The following is a 21,891-nucleotide window of genomic DNA, read 5'->3' on the forward strand; positions in this document are numbered from 1 at the left end:
GATTCATCATGTTTTTTCATATTATTTTATTTTATATACTGCAGTTTTTATGATAATGCATATTGTACTTTGTACTTTGTACTCTGTTTACTTTTAATTTCCCGTTGGTCTTCCTCATCTTCTATATAGCATATCTTACCAAAATTATAACAGTGAAATTCAATTTCTAGTATATTTAGCTGTATGATGATACTTTTCATTGGAAAGTCATAGATCATTATTTCATTAAAGATGTTTCTTTCTTACACTGATATACCAATTATCATAGGCTCACCATCCCTTGTATAGATGAAACAAAGGCTCTCTTAAAACTACTGATTTACGATCCCGTTATCGAATTTGTTTACAGATATTTAATAAAACAAATTATGATATCTATGGAAATATCTTCTGATTATCTTGATTATCAGTCCATCATTTATCCATCCATTAAACCTTCAGCCAATTTGTCTTTTTATTGCCAGGCATATAATAATGATTCTGTCCTCGTAGAAATATAGACCAAGTAAAATAAAATTTATATAATTATTATTTATTATTATTATATGATAATAGGCTTTCGGTTATTGTCATTTAAACGATGTTGAAAGGTATATTACTTTAACACTTCTATTCAATAATTATTGGCCAATTTTTACACATATTTAAATATAAACAATTAACATAACAATTACGTTTATAAACTATAAATCATATATTTTATAAATTTATAAAGCATTTCCTGAATTCTATATGCTATCAGGACAGATTTGATTTCACAGGCAGACCAGGGATGGTGAATTTAAAGTAAAAATAATTCAGAAATACACCAATATACTCATTACACTACACTCGAAGGTTTGTATTATATATTAATTTAAAACCGGCGTATAATACGAAAAATTGATGCATAAAATATTAACCAATGTGAAAGAATCCTGAATTATATATTTTATCAGAACGAGGGTTTTATCTTAGAAATCATCCAGTCTTACCCAGCCTGGTTACTGGAGTGACTGGAATCGTCCTTGTCGCATTTTGCACTCTTGTCTAAGGAGAATCACAATTGTTATACAGTCTCAAACATAAATTTACGAGCATGAGCCAGCAGGATTCGAAAAGTAAAAGGCCTTTACCACTGCGCCAACCAAACCGGAATCAAGCAACATTGCATCCTAAGAAGTGTTTTATATAACTCGTATAAAGTACTTTCTAAATATAGTTCAAATGTAGTTGTTGGGCGACCATAAACCCAATAGAAATGTTTCAGATACAAAAAATGATTTTCAATCTGAATTTAAATATATTCGATATCTATTCAAATTTCTTAATAGACCTGTTAGAAAGAAACACCTTTTACGGAAAATTACAGTTAACGCCGGAATAATTCTACTCCACTGAAAGACAAGATCAACGACTTGATCTGGTTGAAAACTTTCGTGGTGGTAAATCCACGATGCAAATAGAGCGACAAGAAGAGAGCACCGAACCAATAGACGATTTAAAACCGGCATAGAATAAGAATGTTGCTAAGGCGGAAAGTTTATGCAAATGCTGTGCGTTAGTCGTCTACGTTTGCGGTCTTTCGGTGATCGAGGCTCGCGAATCTGAGGAGCAGCCGAGCGTTCCGGAACCGACTTTCTTCTCTTATTGATTTTCTCCCCCGTTGGTCGTCCCCCGATAGAGGCAGGGACGCGCTCACCCACCTCCCCCCTCGTCTCGCCACCTCCACCGCCACCCGCACTCCCCAACGGCGTCTCCATCGTTCCCCAGAATCCACTCTTGAACGCTTTCTTTGCCACCGTATACCTTTTGACTCGATATCGTTACAGATAGAGGAACCTTTTTTTCCTATCTAGCTCTATTTCTCTAGCTATCTTGCTTTAGTTTCCTATTTATGTTTTTTTTGTTTCAACAAAAAAATCCCTAAATATGTATTTTTTGTTAATTCAAAGTTTTGCTTCATTTATTTATATATAATTATCTACAATTAATCATTAGTTATCAGTTTTTACCATTGTTGAAAGGCATTTAGTATCACTCGAAGCCCAGTTTCACATAATATTAAAAAATTACAATAAGTAATCACGAGTAGTAAAATCTGGTATATACGCCAGGTAGGAATCAACATTTAAATGAATTGACGACTTTTTGGTTATGTTATGTCAGGAAGTCACCAGTATTTCAGTAACTTCAGTAAGTCAACTTCTCGCCAATCATCTCTCAACTTCAGTAAATTTTTAAACATACTCACGACAACTTAAGTTTTATCATGTACTTCTATAAGCAACAGGTGAACTATGACCAGTTCGACTATTTGCTAAACTTGAAAAACGTTTAATAAAATATTAAAAATTTATGTAAAAAATCATAATTAAGGATTGTATTAGTTAAAATAAAGATCAGAAATAATCAAGTTGTTAAACAGTATGATATAATTTTATTTGAGCCAATTATTTCAAAATACAGCAGGCAGATTGATTTATAGACTAGTTTATCATTCATGCAGGAATATTTAAAAAAAAAAGTAGAAGTTAATTTTTATAATAAATGTTAAACACTATGAAGTAGTATCGAAGCTTCTGAGAACCTTTCTATTTTCTCTTTCGCATTTGCAACCATCGTTCCTCCATCTTTTATTTTCTTGCTTTATTCATTTTTTAAAATTTAATTTCTGTTCATTTTCTCTCTGTGTCTCTTTTTTTTGTTACATAATTCTATTATTATACAGTATTTATTTTTTAGTTTTTTTTTGATAATGGCGTGATAATATAGTAAACCAGATTTGGTATCTGTATTTTATCATCACCGTTTCATATTTTTTCTTTATTCTTCTTTTTCTTTGGTCCTCCTTATCCTCTATAGCATATATTACCAAAATTATCAATCCGTGAAATTCAATTTCATATACATTTAGCTGACTGGTGAAGTATATTTTTCGGAAATTCAAAGATTTGAAATCGTAACATACGTCCATGACTATGACTTTAATGTACCTTGCCGACTATTAAAATTGACCAAAATGTAAATCCAGCTTGATTATATAACATCTAATTTGCAATAACGCACAATGCTACACATATATAAGGAAATATAAAATATGTTACCCTAAAATATTATATAATATAATAACTCTTTCAAGAAGGAGTTAGGCTTTTCCATTTCATCCAAACATCTACTCTGGAGCAATTTTTAAGGGATGTAAACAGCCAATAGTTTCCAGTGGACAGATCTGGATTATATGTGGGTGACAGCGCAATTCATTCATTAGACCATTGTTTTAATCATCATTGGTCTTGAAGGCCATAAATCTTAGGAGATGACCACTTAGTATATCAACAATATTCTGGACTCAATTAAATGATAGTGAGACTCAATTAAACGATAAAATATAGTTTTCAAGTTTATTATATATTATGATATATTATATATTATGATATCTTTAACTATATGCTTTTTAAATATTATCTTCCAATCAAAATGTTATTAGTTGATATTTATTAGTTCTTTGTCAGATCTGGACTATATTGTAGGGGTAGTTCTTCTTTAAATTGACCAGAATTTCTTACATCTTTCGGTCAAGAATGCTAAAGTTAGCAAGGTTAGGAACCTGATAATTTTTATTATTCTGCAGGGAAACATTAAAAATAGTCTCCATTCTACTAAATAATAATGTGAAATCTCTTAATTATGATTTTTATTAGTCATATTTATAGTAATCATAGTTTTATTTTGATATTTAGTCATATATTTTTCATATTGAGTTATTTTTTATAAGCAATTAGCTCGAATGTAACAAGTTTGTATATTATCGAAAGAGAAAAGACTTTACTTTAAGAACAATCAATAGTTTTATCCTGTAAATGAAATTTATTAACATTAACTAGTAGTGTTGATTTTCTTTTGTGATTTCGTATAAGATTTTTACAAAATTATTATTGGTCTGTTGAAAATAAACTTAATTTAAACAATTTCATTCTCTTTACGAGATAATAGAAAAGTTCTAGTTATAAAAGTGGGACTAGACGCATTCCGAGGAACGAAAGCTCTTTCTTCTTCACGGACATTAACTCTCCGTCAATGAGCTCTCTTTCTCTGCGAATGGCTTTTGGGCTTGCATTTAACCGGTAACTGCGGTGCAATTTCAGCCTTTTAAATCGTTACCATCGCCCCTTTCAGCTTCACGCCGTTATTACGCTCCTATTTGCTCACGATTGACGTTTGGTCGCGTACAGATTCGATCGCTTTAAAGCCCCTCCCAAAAAAAAACACACTCCCCCTCAGTATATTAACCAACTCGGTTGATGTATCAACGAAACCAAAAAAAAAACACACAGAACAGATCAATTGCACGTAAAACAAAAAATAAAAGGCAACCTTTAGCAGACAAGCAATAAAACCTTTCGGTTATATCCAGGAGTAAGACACCAATAACTCGAGGCATAAACCTATCTTTAAGGGGGTCTATAAAGGAAAGCAGAACATCAAACTCACCGCTCCCGTCCCCCGACCCCGCGCCCCGTTTCCCTCTCGTCAATCCCTTGGTCCCCCTTCCCCTCACACTGCTCTGTCCCCCAATAGCCCGGCGTCACACCCCTACGGGTTACTCGAGCGAATCGAAAGAATCTTATACACTCGCTCTTTGATTGCCGCGCATTCTCCCTCAGACCGGCGTGGGTGGGGGAAATTGTTTTAAGAGTGGAGGCAGTTGGGCGAGAGGGGGCCGTGGGAGAATCGGCGGGGACGAATTATGGGGATTAAGGGCGGTAAGACGCGGGAAATTATTAATAAAGTTGCGGTACGCCGGCAAATTAACTTGTGGGAAAGTTATGGCGTAAAGGAAAAGGATATTTGAGCACTTAGAAGTTTAAGTTGGTTAATTTGGACGGGGGCGGGGGTACGGGAAGGAGTAGGGAGGCTCTGAATTTACACTGAGGTTAGGTGATTTCATTTTAAATGGGAACAAAAGCACAACTTCATGACAATGTTTCTCTTTATATTTTTGTTATCCTGTTCAGGTGGTTAAAAATAAAATAAATAAAGAACTATTTTCGATTAAGCAGTACAAACTATGACGAGATAATTAGTTCGATCATTGATAATGTTTCTGACAAACTAAAATATACTTGTAACAGCATTGAAGATTCGAAAGATTTTCTTTCGTTTTTATGTCTTCAATAAAAACTCACTCTTATATTTATGATACAAAAATAATTTTTAAAAATATGTTACTTCACACATAAGTAAAACTCATTAATAGACAGACTATTTCTGTTAACATTAAACTATAGCTTCAAAACTCCAAAACTAAATATCCTATTAGCAATTTCTTATATTGGTTAAAAATTGTTCACACTTGTTGACATAAAAATCTTAATAATATTTTCAATTTATCAATATTTTCTTATAGTTATGAGTACAGGGTACTCTAACCTGATGTTGGATAATTAATAGAATGTTATTTTTCGGTAAAAACGCACTCAGAATAAAAATTGGAGTAATGAGGAAGCAAGAAGGTCACAAATCAAAGCCATCACAAGCCATCAAAATGCTGGCTAGTATGAATGTGTCGATATTGGATAAATTATAGTATGAAATGCACCGTACTAACCAAAATTGATCCTCGTTACTATACTTTCCTAAATTCTCGATGTGTTTAAATGTTTTTTTGCATATGTGTTAAAATAAACTAATCAACATTTTAATAAAAAATATTTAGTATAAAATCCATTAATACCCATTATTAAGATAATCCATTATCATGTTAAAATTTATATTGTTTCCTCTAAATTATGCAACACAGTTTAAATCATTTTCTGAAGACGTTAAAGGAACATCGTGAAGAACATGCCATATTATGTAGTTGTCAAAATTAATTATTGAATGCCTAGTACGTGGCTTGTCTTCACGTCCTCTATTACTACTTCTAAATGGGGTACCCTTCAGTACGTTACCGGGAATAAATAATGAAACAACTTTTAGGCAGCATTAAATTTTATTCAACAAGATACACCAAAAGTGATATATTCAGTCCAGTGCCCCTCTAATTTCTTTATACATATTTCCTAGAATATTTTGTCTTTGCATTCCACATAGGTTTCAACTTTGGCAATTATTTTATTTCAGCTGAACCTTTTTACCTGGAGCATTTTTTAAGGTTTGCAGTCAGTGGTTTCTGAAAGATAGCTCTGGAATATATGCAAATATGTGGTAGCAAAGCAAAGCACAGTTCATGAAATATAACCATAATTTGTCTCGGCTTGAGATATGGTTGTCTTTAAATACATATTGATTTATTAAAACCACTGCGATTTTGAGACTAAACGAGTGATTTATTACAGTTCACGAATCAGAACAATCCAACCCTCAGATTAATAATTCATCAATTTTCCATGCATTTAACTAAATCCAAAAAAGAAGATTAGACTAGTATTACTCCAGTTTTGTCCACCACCACCAATATGTATTTAATCGCGTTAAATATTGGCATCATCATATTCCCTGGTTCTTTATACCAAATTTTCCACCGTCTTGATGCCAGAATGTTAGATATCAATTTATTATTATAAATCTGTTGATCTTTCTTATAACATAATGTCGATATTCACTGTTTTCCTCATGAAGTTCAAATAAAATATATGCCAATTCTAACGTTAGGTTTTTAATAATATGATTTTTGTTATAATTTCAACACTCGATGCAAATATAAGTCATAGTTTTATAACTTAGCTAGGCATTGTTAGATTAATGAATTTAAATTATTTATTGCAATACCACGCTGATTATTTTGTCAATTATATCTGTCATCCGTCAAAAAAGTATATTGAGTCAGTTATTTCAAATATTTTTCAAATATTTGATAAAATTTGTTTATAATTATCAGACCTACAAATTAACTTCAAAGGATTTACAATAGGTGGTGTTACTGTATATCCAATCGCATCGAGTAGATTTGTAACCAACTTCATGTTGAAGCAATATATGTCCTTTCGTAGAATGGTGAAGAATGTATGTTTATAATGCGTTGGAAATGTCAAAATGTATACCGATTAAATCGCACTTGCAGCAAGTTCCTCTTACTTCATTTAAAAAAGGGCTGTTGAAGATCATCGAATGCTCAATGAGCCATGCTCCATAGCTTTCAACGTGTCTTTACTGGTTTCAATGTTGTAAAAGTCGCGATTTTGATACCATAGACAAAGAGCGCTCTGAGCAGACAAAAAAAAATGTCAAGACGATGATTTGAGGGCACTGCTCGATGAAACCATCAATGGGGATCCCTTTTGACTACAATTGATGGGTTTGAACTGATAACTGCGCGAAATACGAGCAACAATGACACAAACGAGAAAACACCACAGTGTTATACTTCAGCATGACAACGTTCGGTCACATGTTGCAAGACCGGCGAAGACACACTTGTTTACTACTTTTTTCGATGTATGAGTCGTGAGTTGCCTGGTTAGTACTTCACTTCTTATAAAGATACATAACTTCAAAAATACCGATTTTTACAATAAATCTTAAAATTAAAGAAAATCCTTTAAAACAAATTTATAGGCCTAATATAGTTTCATAATGTTCAATCGTCTGAAACTCGAATTAAATTGGACTCGATACCGCGATTCGAACGCCTAAACTCTCGCGACGTACAATGTAAAGTCTTCGCGCTCCAATTATTCATACCAAAACTCTCTCATGACAAATTTGTCTTCGACTGGGGCGCGGCGAGGATGGTAAGAGCTTCCCCAAACAACACCGTCCCGGCTTTGACAAAAGGATCACTCCGTCGGTAATGTAATTTGCAACGAGCCTTATTAGTTTGCGAGTTTGCGTTTTGTTTATAAAGAGAACGCTGATGGCACAATTAATATGGCGCCTCTCGATCTAACGAGATTTAAATCGGCCCTTCTCGGTTCGTCCCTCTCCCTCTCGGCCTCCTCTCTTTCCATCGCTCAATCTCCTTTTGCTCTCGTCTCGGCTTTTGTCTGGCGTTTTTCGGCGACAGCACAAGGCTCAAATGGATTTGTTCGGTTGTAATTGCGGCTGACAATAAGGGTCTCGTTCGAGATGTGGTATCTTAGTCATAGTTAATTCTGTTTGTTTAAGCTTATTATGAAGATATTTTACGTGTAATTCTTCTGGAGGTATATAATAATGGGGATTACAAAAGCTTTGAGATACAGAAATGTGTTGTTTTAAACTGCTACCACTCTACTTGGACTGTCTATAAAATATAATTAATAAAGACGGTGTATGGTATCACAATCAATAAACAGCATCGGCGTTTCCTTTTGTTAAGATTTCTTTGTTCAAATCAAACCTGCTTCTGGGGACTTTCAAAAAGTTCAGAACTTTATCTGCATTTCAGCGATTCCAAAGCAATGTTCATAATCCCAATGATGCTTGTGATGTTGAAAGAATGTTGTTAATATGTGTATAAAAAGTGTACCTTGTTCTCTGTGGTAGAGGCATTTGCAGATTCATTTAATCTCATTTTAAAATAGATGAGTGATATTTCAAAATGTCCATTGTGGCTCCTTCTGTGTTTCCTAGTACTATACTAGTGGAATCACATGTTATCCATGTCTATATCCTTTATTCGAGTCTGATTTGTTCTGTGTAATCATTGTGTAATGATGACCGTTAACAGAATGAAAAAGTACGTACCAAACACTGCCCAAAATCCATATTAAACAACAACTTGTTATGACTACATAGTGAATCTCGTGTGAATTGGATTGGAGTGATTATGCTTGTAAACTGCATTTTGTCCAGATCCAAAAAATGCCCATTTATTTATTCTTATTTACTAAATTGAACTACTGATGCTAATTAACACCCACTTTGGTTATAAATTGTTTAAACGTGCTGCTCGATCACGTCACTCTCCACGGCCATTTGGCTTCAATAACTGAACAAAAAACAATATTAGTTAAATAGATATCGCATAAAATCGACAACATCGAGTCATCCTTATTGAAAAACGCTATATATATATACTCACGATGTTACTTAGATATATTTAGAATTTCAAATTCAATTCACATCTATTCAAAATAATATTGAATTATTATTTTTGTTTATTTCGTGAGACAACTCAACTAATTGGTCATATGTAGCGATACATCATATCATATATATGTTGATGAACAAATGTAATGAAGCTGCTTCTAGTAAAGATAGCATCGTATTTTATTGGGTCAAAAAATATACGTAAAACAATATCTAACTACTATAAATATATTTTTAATTTAGCTGTATTCAGATAATATATTTCCTTAATATTGTAATATATATATTTTGAAAAATAGTCAAAACCATCCTCATTTAAAAAAAAAATTAGTTGTGTCTCTTAAATCACACCATATGGTGTTTTTTGTGACAAAGCTTGAATTTCTCATGATTTATATATTTATTACACCTTATATGAACTTACTAGGTTCGCGAAGAAAAGGGTGAAAAATGTGTTTTTGAATAATACACATCCTGAAGAAAACAATGAAATAAAATACCTTCCATGCCATGACTTCTACAATTAAATAACGGTTGTTTATAAAAATTGACATAATAATACATTTACTGTTCTAAACTATCGATTATCTATCATCGGGCAATTTTTTAGTCCCTATTTTTGTTTTATTACCCTAATAGTACGACACCCCCTGGCTCAAACATTTTTCGATTAAAACGCGGTCAAAATAGTGTGGGATAAACAGCGAGCACGTGATCGAACGGCGTTCCCATAGAGCTAGTCGCGTGGCGAAGGGAGTAGCACATAGTTTAAAAGTCATTTAGGACAATGGGATCATTTCGTTCGACGTGATGTTGACGAATTCGTCGCGTATCCGCCAATTCGTCACAGTTATGAAAATTTAGCATTTCAATATTGGAAATTAATGCCTCCAATGACTAAAATTACCATATATAGTCCCTTGTTATTAAGAACCGTTCAAATTTGCTTCGAAGTCTTGATTTGAACAACAAATTTTGCCTTTGCCATTAATCCTCAAAAACGTTAATCATTTTTGGTACTGACTCTTAAATCATCTTAAAAACTAATCCACATAATTATGTGAAATAGTCATTCATTTCACATGCAGATGGCTGCAATTTTTATTCTTGAATATGTTCTTTGTGTCGTGCACAATCGACTAATAATCGCATTTTTGTCAAATAATATTTGTAGTATGATCATGAGGAGAAACAGGTAAAACTTTCTTCGAACTTTCAGACCTCAGATGTAAGCCTAATATTAGTTTGGATTGTTATATTTACCTTCTTCACACAGATCATCAAAAAGATGCGGATCACTTATAACTCTAATAAATACTTTAGTTTTCAGTACCTTTGCTTTTACCTAATTTCTTCTTCAGTTAAATAGTTTCTTGATATCAAATATACCGTGAAGTTTAGAAGTTTGAAGTTTTATAATACTCGATAGCAAGTCTCCTTAATTTTTTTTCCATAATTCCGCGAGGTAGTGAAGGGACGACATATCGTTGGTGAACACTAACTAAACTAATTTAAAATAAAAATCTAGAATCTTTATATATTGCAGCTAATTACAGAGAATTGTAATATTTCCAATGAGTTATATAACAAACATTTAAGTACGAATATCTCAAGAGATTTTCTGACATACGAATTGCCGATCTTGTCTGCTCATGAACATTATTCTTACATATAAAAACTCTTTTTTGGGTATTAGCAAGCCAGACTAATTTTAATTCATGATTATTGAGAGCTTCTGGTCATAAGCCAATGGCTGAAAAATATTTCTATATACAAATACCCGCTCCTAACAATTAACTTTCTAACAATATCAGAAAAAAATAAAACCTAACCTAAGAATTTAGATATAATATATGAACAAAATCCTTAATTTCTAAGGTAAGAACTTGTTTTTTAAAGTATTTACTTCTTTTGTTCTGAGAAACATCATTTGAAATATTCATTATATTTGTAAATCGTACGTAAAATATGTTCTGAGTGTAAATCCTGATGGATAAGGAGATAATTCAAAGATTCAGGTTAAAGCTTAATAATAGGAGCTTAACTACCACTACAGCACATTTCTAAATGTTCGTTCTTCCATTTTAAATCACGACACCATATAGTGACTATAACTATTCTGTTGACTTCAGGATAACTTTAACTGTATTTTCTAAGAACTTCTTTATGTACTTCATGATGACTCAATAGGTATATCTGCTAGCAGCTTCTCTATGTTCTTCATTAATAATATTTTGAATTAGATTTTCTAATTATTTATTCTTAAGTCCACTTCTCCCGGCTCATCTCTTCCTTATTTTTTTAAGTTTTAGCTGAATATATTAATTAAGTTGCACATCGTTCGTTACTATAGTGATTTAAACCATTTAAAAAAATCATCAATCTATCACTGTTTTGTCAACTGTGTCTTCTGTTCCACTATCTTCATACTATCACATTTAAATATAAACAACTTTTTTCTATACTGTCCTATACAGACCTTGTCCTGGCCATAACAAACACAACAGGAAAATATCCAATTTGATACAATGGTTCTTACAGTTATGGTCCAAGTTGTGTCCAAATGTACGCGCATACATACAATTCGGCGATTCAATCTAATTTAATATTTATTTTATTAATATTTTTATTTATTAATATATCTCTCTTAGCGTGTGTATTTCATTTTTGCATGCATTGCATTTTTAATATATAGCATACACACTAAAATTACACATTACTGTTATATCAGTAACGTAGGACCTTATTTTCGTTTTTCATCTTAAGCAAATATAGACCAGTAATGCCACTAACACATGACATTATTCATATGCAATCCTACACAATATTGAAATACGAATTTGTGTTTTATGATAACTATTACACGATATTCGAACCTAAGCTTCTCATTGGCGAACTGACGGTAGTTGAAAAATACCCGTGACTTATCGTGCAGACATTTCCAGCGTAGTTGGCAACTGAAAAACCGACCATGAGGAAAACAAACGACGATCGCAACGAGGTTAGCGGTTGAGACGGTCGAGGGGGGGTCGTCGGTCGGTCCTGGGGGGCAAAGAACACGACGGAACCGGACATGACGCCATACTGAGAGAATGGCGGAAGATGCTCGAAACAATGGGTGACTTTTTGTTCGTTTTTAGTAGCTGCAATTAGAGCATTGGCGAGTTTTACCGCTCCAGTGTCGGACGTTACGTTACTGCAACGATACTTATTCCTGCTGAATCGTTTTGTACGCTGAGGGCATCATTGTTGTAATAAAATCACAAAGTTATTGATTCATAATATTAATATATGATTCTAAAAAATGATTTATTTATTTAATTTGGATTATTTATCTTATATTTCACGGCATTATTTGAAACCTCGGATATGTGCAAACGGAAAGAAAAGGTAAACTAAAAAAAAGATCTGAGATATATCAAGGCAAATTCCCTAAAATGTGGCCAAAAACTGCTCCTGTGAATTCTTAAACTAGATCTCTACATAGTTTTTTAGCTTCTTTTCCAAAAAACTCTATAATTTAGGACATCATTCATATGAATTCACCATAGGTCGTCTTCAATATTTTCGGAGATTTAAAACACACAAAAATTAAAACCATTTGTTGAACATTTTTTCACACCCTATTATATGTGCATTCTATTAATGATAAATAGAAGGTTTCAACAACCTGAAGAAGTCAATTATCTTCAATCAACTTTTAGAAATGAATTATCTACATTTCTTACATACACAGAACATATATTTTACGAAACTATTGGGGTATAAAAAGTTAACGACAGATACATGAACCCTATCTTATATCCCTGTTCGAAATATAAATGCACCGCACTATATGGGATATTATTAACGTTTCGTTGATTCTTCAGTTCGGATAAGTGACATATTTCGGTCCCTAGAGGCTCCAAACTGAACTTAAGGCAGATTCTGACGCGATGGTAATTCTATTTTCGACAGTACGCCGCATTATCAGGGGGAGTGTACCAGAAATCCCCCGCCATAATCATCCGTATGACTAAATCTGATTACTCCCATTATTTCTAATTCATATAACATCAATTTTAGGCATTATTCTTTCGAATATTACTACTCACTTAACTGTGATAAGTTAATCAATAGTATTTTCGACGATAGAGTGTTGGTATTTGAGCTTATGTAGTGCCATATGAGGTGGAGGGTTGAATTTCTAAAGAATATCATTAAAATGGACGCCTATTTCGAAAAATATAACATTTGTGCCAGTTATAATACACGTGTTCCTATAAAAATTGTAATTTTTATACTGCTTTTGTGGGTCTGTTGAACATTTTTTACTAATGTGTATATATATTATATTTTTATTGCTTAAAAAATAAAGGGCGAAAAGCAATTAGGTTTTGTTACTGCTTTGATCTGCCCTGGCCAACAATATATGTCATTTTACCACTTCTCTTATAAAATCATAATTCAACTACTTCTGGGATTTCCAGAAAAAGAACTAGATTAACATCATCAAGCAAGTCTGGCAGAAACCGAAGCAAATGTTAATCGGATGAAGGATCTTTTCCAATAGTTACCGTTCCTTCTAAGTGTTGTCATAATGGAAGGCAACACCTAATATATTGATTAATATCTAATATATGGTTGGCCGTTTATTTAATCGCCCGATTCAGTCAGGGTTCTATCAGTTCACGATGAAGAATTCCTTTCCAATACCGCCAGACATATCTTTGATTACGATTTACGATTCACAAATGGAATTTTATCGCTGTATCTTGTGGTATATAAATTATTCAAAACTGAGTCATGATTATATTTAGTTCCGTAATGATTCCATATGATTAAGGAATTAATCGATTTTTGCTACAATTATCCAGCTGTGGTTGATCTCCCTTCTCATCAATGTTCAATGAGCCTGTGGTGATTTCTTCTGTTTTCGTTTATCAACACAGGCCAAGAATTATTAACAAATTCTAACAGGCTAAAACCCCTTCGTATATTCCGGGTTCCCAGGAAGTCCAAAACAATAAGACATTAATTAAAACAATAATTTTTTAAATTATTATTATCATTAAACATTCTATTAACATTTATAGTGTTTAGAATTTAGAAATACATAACTAATATAAATAATCCAACTAACACAACAAATGTTGAAACACATTTTTATAGAGACAAACAAATAAACAATTAAGTGAATAAATAACATTGTGAAGTCAAAGCTTGTTTTCCCTTTCCAGCAGATCCCACTCAAGTGAACCAGGCTGTCTTTCTTATGATCTACAAATAGGGAGAGATTTGTATAATAAAATGTATCTATAATTTTTTAGCCATTTATAATAGCATCTTTGGCGAGGTTATCAGCCATTTGATTCCAGGGCATACCGTTGTGACTGAGGAAACTACATTTTTGGTACCATAAGCCAGGTTTTAGCATGGTCGTTAAGTGAAAGTATACGACTTTCGGTCTCCTCTACTGTAAACATTTTAACAGCAAAAATAATGGAATTAGAAGGCAGTCCGAAAAGTTTATTGAAACTACTTGATCTACTATGTATTGTTGCAAAGTAAATAGGCATCATGGCCCCTCACAAGCTGCAGCAATCTCTATTGTACTATGTCAGTATCAAAATTAGAATTAAACATTAAATACCTCGGAATGACAGAAAAGTTTCCATTACTCATTGTTTATGTGAGTTGTTATTTAAGTTCGCTTATCTGCCTGTATTTATATTTGCCATATTGTAGATACCAATAATTTTTTGTACAGATTCCGATGAACAAGCGTCTAATCGTAATCAAATGTAGTATGATATCGAAAAAAAAAGAAAACACAACAAAATAACTGATTTGTTCACGCCCGACTGGCCAGAACGAATGTTTATATACATCGAGTTTCTTTGCGATCGACACAACATTATTTTCCGTCCGATTTTCGGTAATTTTCTTGTTGGCTTACCTGCTAATTATTTCAGGCGTGAAAAAAAAGCGAACTGGTCCCGATCTGGGTAAATATTTGCAGGATACAGCGATAAAGGGTATCAAATTTACCAATAAAATACTTACAATGTTGAGATAAACTCTATATCATTGATTATATATACACTTTCACTAAAAAGGTGGAAGAAAGCGGATATTCTGTAAATATTTGTAATTTATTGATGTTATTATTAATAGGAAAGTAAATAAAATTATTATTGTTGTAACCAACTAGTGTGAATTTGAGCTGTTACTACTTGTTTTTATTGTTTAATACTATATAAGCGAAATTTAATTCATTAACTAATTAATTATGTTATTTAAACTAAATATAGTCGTAGTGTTGCAAACTCAATTATTTTGACACCTCTTAAATGAATTCTGTTATTTCTGCCAGATATAGTCATAGTATTACAAATTAAATTATTCTGGCACTCCTCCTCCAAAAACGACATATCTTCAAGGTCTATGCAGTGAAATGATGAGTAATCATTGAGAGGTGCTAGGTCTGGTAAATACGACCGGTAGGGCAAGACTTTAAGTATAGTACATTTAGTACATATATATTTTTGAATTTGTTTTTGCTAACCTATTTATATTTTATATTTTAAATCCTATTTTTTTCTTTCCTTTTAAATTTTTCCTATATTATTCTTCCAATTGATTGATATTGATATTTGGGATGATAAATGAGTATTACTCGTTGTCATTATTATCTGTTCAGTTTGATTGAAACTGAATATGTACTGATTAGCTTTCGTCCAGTTATTTATAGTCGTACATGCTTGTTACCATTTTTTGGTTACTTCTTTTTCTTCTTCAACAAATGTGGCCATGGTGATATCATATATGTAAAGTAGGTAGAGGAGTGACCCAATACATTTCATTGTAGTATGCCTGTTTTAGCTTCTTTTATTGTAGAGCAGACTCTTGTTCAGCTCTAAATATTCTGGCTGAAATATTGGTATTCTGTCTAAGTTAAATGTGTTGCTTTGGTAACATTTTCTCAAATTGCTGGCTAAGCCATGTCGAAGGTTTGTGACACATCCTAGGATATATTAGAGCAGACTGTTTGCAAGCGTTTTCGATTACTGCACTTGATCAATTGATGAATATTTGTTTATACAACAAAACTAGTGTACTAGAAACAAGTTTTTTTTGGTAGTTTGTTTTAATACTTTGAACAGTTTGCTTCATTTAGTTTTCTTGTTTTTGGGATCAAAATAATACCAGCCATTTTCCAAACATCTGGGACGTGTTTTAGTCGATATTCTGCTTTAATGAAGTTGTTTAGTTTCATAATTATCTTTCTTGGTAGATTTTACAGCACCTGTCGAGTTATTCTTTGGATATCATTGATAATGGATTTCAGAGCTAAGCTAACTCACTAGCCAAGAACAATATTAGTCACAAATAGATGATTGATACAATTCATGTTGCCTACATTGCAGTAAAGTGGCATAAAATGAAGTGTCATGAATCCTTTAAAATTAATTCACATTCCTAGATATGTTTATAATTTATAACAAGACATATAACGAAATAAACAAGGAATAAGTTTGACTCGATTTTTTTATGTACGTCAGTTTTACGGGATGTAATAGCACACAAAAATTTAAACTTGCGTCTTTTTTATTTCGATTCGAATTCGTGCGACTCGTAGGGCAAACCCTCCGTATTGCCCTTTTCAAGCCGGTACGGTACGTTCTCCCCTGCCCTTCCCTGCCGACAATCATTTGGATTACGCGGCTCAGCGGAATTGTCAAACAATTTACTCTAAGTGGCCCTTCTAAGGCCCCCGTGGGGGGTTATTTTCTTTGCTTTTAATAGTCCCGGATTGATACGCCCTTAGTCTGGCGTTATCTCCTATCGTCGGGTGGATTATATCGATATCGATAACAATTTGAATGGTCGGTAAGATCCCCGACGTTTCTGTAGGCAGCAACGGTATTAAATCTGCGAAAATTATGATTAAAGAATATTCGAATGCATAGAAATTCGACTGTTTTTGAGAACAGTTAATACTTTCTCCAACGTTGTTTATATATTGTGTTGCATTGTATACATAAGTATCGTACTGGTTGTGAATAAATAGGTCGTTCTTTCCATCTATTGATTTAGATAAAGCCGTTTTAATTTAGGTATTCGAACAGTTGTTGTGACAATATTACAAGCTTCACCGAGTGATAAGCAAACAAGAACAGTAGTTCGGCATAGTAATCGATTTTTAATATATTTCGAACGATATTGAGGACGTTTATTGTCGTCTATTTATTTTGAGGCAACGGAAATTAGTTTAATTAATTTTATACCTCTAATTATCTGTATATTTTATTGACGAATATATGGTAAAACTCAGAACTGGTTTAAAATTAGATTTTTCACTCTATCAGCAATGTTCTGGTAGATTAATTTAGAATGAAGGAAATTGTTTGATAGTTATTCGAAATTACATATCAGAGTCAACAAATATGTTTCATCGCGATTATATTTTATATTATACCCCACCATAACAATACAAGATGTGATAGTATTAGTATTTTGGTAGTTTTTTCAATAATAATGATAAAATGAAATTAAAACCATGTATTTGTTTATATAGAGTTAACAAGGCTTAATAATCTAAAGAAAACTTACTTACTTACTTACTTATCTGAACTACCTTAAGGGTAGTGGGGTTATTGCCAAACTAATCTAAATATTTAATTTAACTAAGCACTGAAACAAATAAAACTGGCTGTAACTGAATAAAATGAACTAATTTCTACTATGAACATTAAAAATTCATTTAATTAAACGCACAAGGAACATAATCAAGAACGATTAATATGATAATCAACTAAACTATAATTTTTAACTTCATAGCATATGGCTGCTATTAACACGAACTAAATATAAACAAGCTAGTTGACGTTATCTTACAACTTCAAGAGTTATGTCATTCAAGATAACAACTGAAACACCTCATAAAAGGACTCAGCGGTTGGGTATACACCACACTGCTCTAATTATAGATGATTGGGTCCGATATGAATGGTTCTCTTAAGGTGTTATTGATACTTCTCTAGTAATTTATGAGAATTTTGATACAAACTTGTGCTTGTGCAGTTTTTTTTGTTGATAATCATTAACTAGTTGCTGATGTTTTTTTGTTAGTACTCATTTAATATTAGATGTTTCTTGATAATCTAGTTCATTTTTAATATTGTTCTGGCTGGTCCTTCTCTGAGTATTTAATAAGGTTTTACTTTGTCCATATTGGTTATATATTTGATATTTTTTCGATCACTGGATGAACAAAATTTAGCACAGACGACCAGGTATATTTATCGCATTCGTATATCCGTGTACCGGTCGATTCTAATGGTTTTCATCGTTTCGATCCTTCCGAGCCCTTATCTTCACCCTGCACCAACCCCATAACCTGACCCCCCGTTGACTTTTCGAGTGTCGCATAAACAATTTAATGAACTGCCGCTTCTTGTATGAATTCCTAAATCTATTTTAATAGAGTGTGCATTATACGGTCCCTACATTGTCCGACTGTGTCATTGATACAGCTGCTCTTCCAGAACGACGAACAGCGGCGTACCAAACACCCTAACGTCGGATAGTCGGCGATGATACTTTCGGATTTTGTTTTTCTCACCCAGCCTACTTGATTTAACCGAATTTTTTGAATCATTGATATCAATTAGCTTTATGTCACAGTTATTTATGTTTGAATTTTTTATATTATCATTTTTTCATTTATTATGCGGAAAGTAATGTTTTTTGGTGTATATGGCGAATGAGTTATCTTAAACTCTATCTTAGCCTATATTTTTAGATATTTAGATGGCTATTTTTGGCTCAACATAATCAAGAAGAGTTTTGATTTACAAAATATAATTACTGTGTTCCAGACTTCCATCCATATTGATTCTGATCTGGGTTTCGGTAGAATCTCATGTGCCATCTGCAAGTCTTGTCTTGTGTTTTATTTCAGTTCAGTTCGACTCATGTAACTACAATATATTCCTGGTCTATATATTTATGATTATTTCTTTCGCCCAATCATCTCAGCCTTGATCCTTTTTTTCTTTTAATATTTCTTCATCCATCCTAAATAAATCATATTTGCCTCATCACATGTGCTAGACCATTTAACATTCTGTTGCTTCAATTTTCTTACTATATATAGTTGTAGATTCTTACTTTTTTTATTTAATATTTTTGATATTAATCTTAATTTTTGTAATATTTTATAGAGCCATTTTTGAGGGCTTTGTGGCCATTTGTTTCATATCTCTTTCTTTTATTTTCCTCTCCCTAACACTATAGCTCAAGTATTTATTCGTATAACAATACCTTGTTAATTTAATGATTACATGGATTTACGAACGTTAAACCAATACATTTGTTACAGTTTCAAGTCCAAATTGTTTTCATTTAGCAAATATGATGTGTATGTTTATGATGATGAAAATGATTTCTTACATTTATTACATTTAATATGTATGTTACTTGAGTATCTTCAGTCGACACAAGCCTCAAACCCAATTCTTTCATAAATATAAATGTAAATACAACTGATAGCAAAAATTGAAAAAACTTTGGTACAAATATATTTAAAAACGATATTTCACGTTACGCCACTGTTTTCATTTCGGAAATAATCTCATGAATACCTGCAAATGAATCTTCGAACCAATAAAATATAAAATTTCAACTTCCCTAAAATTTTATATATTTGTTAGTAGATCCACGAAGAAATATGACTCAAACTAACTGACTGATTGATGATTTATGTTATTTTCTACCGAAAATCAGCGGTAATAATGTCCGTAGATGCGAGTACATGACGGGTTATTTCCGAATATGCGCCATCCAATTTTACCCCTCGATGGTCTTTCGAGCCTAGCGACTATTCGTTGTTGAAGGCGACACACGGGGTGATCCATAGTCACCGGTAGTAGCAAATATTTGCCGTATTGAAATGTCAACTATTGTGCGGCCTCTATTGTTCGAATATTAGATTTGTTGCTTCGAAAGAGCTTATAATAATATCGTGGCCTTCCGAAGGGGCTCCGAGGGAAATTTCGAGGGGATTACCAGCCTAATCCCGGATGTGTCCTGTTATCTGTTGTTAAAAGGAATGATCGGCGCCACGTTATCGATATAATACGAAGCGAGTCGACTAATAATTACTATTTCTTGCAGAATCGTACGAAATAAAGCGGCTGAGAAGGCCAAGCATGCTCACCAGGTGGCCACTAGTGGCGGATCGTCAAGCTCGACGCCAGGAGGTTCGGTGTCGGTGATTGCTCACGCGCCGGCGACCCAATTAAGCGAACCTAGATCGGGAGCGTACAGCATAAACGGAATCCTCGGCCTACAACACGATCCCAATGGTAACAGTATCAAGAGAAAGAGGATAGATGACCATGGTAAGTTTAATATTACCTTTTTATTGATAATGGTAATTGTGTTCGGTCAAATTTAATTATAATATTATTGGGATTCACAGTGTCAGTGGTTTTAGTGCCAAGCTTGACGATATCCCAATTCTAGATTTTCTTCTCCTTGATTTCAGTTCAAACTGTTATTTAATCAATGAATTATGAATAACTTTTTATTAATACATTGTTACTACTTATTGGTTTTTAAAATAACTTAATAACTAAGGTATATATCTAGGGGAACGTATCGGTCCTTGTTTATTCCTTGTAGTAATAATGTTCAAGCATTAATTAACATGGTGACTGAAAGTATTCGACTAAAGACTCGATAGTAAAAAGTAGTCAAATCAGTAGTTAGATCCTACTAATAGCGACTGAAACAGTCTACAATAAAAAGTAGTTAATTACTAAACAGTCGATAGTCGTTTTCAGTTCATAGTTCCCAACGCTAATAATTAGAATTTCTTCCAAATTAAACAATACATTTGTTTCCATTTCAAGTTCCGATCTATTGTTTCCTTTTTTAGAGACCAATTTATTGTGCTAATCAGGGCTGGTTCTGATTAAATATTAAAACAGAAAACTGTACAAATACTTTCAGGAAATATGAATTAAATAATTAAAGCAAAACGCACGAAAATAATAAGGAAGAATAATTATTATATATGGTTATATATTATTATATATTCCCGACAGTGACAGCAGTGATATATGAGTTTCATTAAATCTATACTTTCAATAAAGAACTCTTTTCTCATACAACACGATTTAATTAGCGCGCAATCTTTTTTTTTTTAATTATCGCAACGCTTTTACTAAAAGCCAAACATATAATTTTCAAATAAATAGCAACGATCGTTAAACCGCCGGCACTTTCGACCGAATAATTACCGTCGGTAACAGATGGCGTAGTAAACAAATCCGACTTATTACAAGTCATCAAAACACAATCAATTTAAGACTTATCACTGGCTAGAACAACATTATCATCATAATAAACAATTAATCAAAACGGTCAGATGTCATTTGATCTTTTATTTGCCATTTCTGATTTATAACCTCGTAAACGAGCGATAACATTCGCTCTCCTTATGTCTCCTGTCGTAGTTACCAATCATTCGATATAATCTCGCTTATGTTTATATATATATATATATATATATATATATATATATATATATATATATATGTGTATATAAACGTAAGCACATATATATTCCAGGCTTGCATCTGCATTTAGTTCTTCTTTTTAATGTCTTGACGACGTTTCGGAAGAATCTCACGTGCCATGTTCAGGTCTTGTCCATGTGTTTTACTACCGATCTCCAATCATCTCAGCCTTGATCCTCTTTTATTTAATTTTTCTTCATTCATCTTTTTTTTGACTATTCTTGTAAATTTAACATATTGTTGCTTTAATTTTCTTGCTATATATAGTGGCAAATTCTTATTTAGTAATTTTTGAAGCGTATTTATATTTTACACAACGTTATATAAA

General features: G+C 32.7%; 1 protein-coding gene across 12 annotated transcripts in view; it reads left to right on the forward strand.

Moving 5' to 3' along the window:
• sv (paired box protein shaven) overlaps positions 1 to 21,891 on the forward strand; it is a 248,464-nt gene that overhangs the window by 194,497 nt on the left and 32,076 nt on the right. For all 12 annotated transcript variants that reach the window (XM_076407160.1, XM_076407158.1, XM_076407155.1 and 9 more), the window contains one exon: positions 20,155 to 20,381. In XM_076407160.1, coding sequence (XP_076263275.1) covers positions 20,155 to 20,381 — 227 coding nt within the window. The remainder of the gene's footprint in view (positions 1 to 20,154; positions 20,382 to 21,891) is intronic.

The sequence above is a fragment of the Rhynchophorus ferrugineus genome, unplaced genomic scaffold, assembly GCF_030347505.1.
Source record: "Rhynchophorus ferrugineus isolate W39M unplaced genomic scaffold, kcgeb_rfMv2 rfM6, whole genome shotgun sequence".
Taxonomy (NCBI): domain Eukaryota; kingdom Metazoa; phylum Arthropoda; class Insecta; order Coleoptera; family Curculionidae; genus Rhynchophorus; species Rhynchophorus ferrugineus.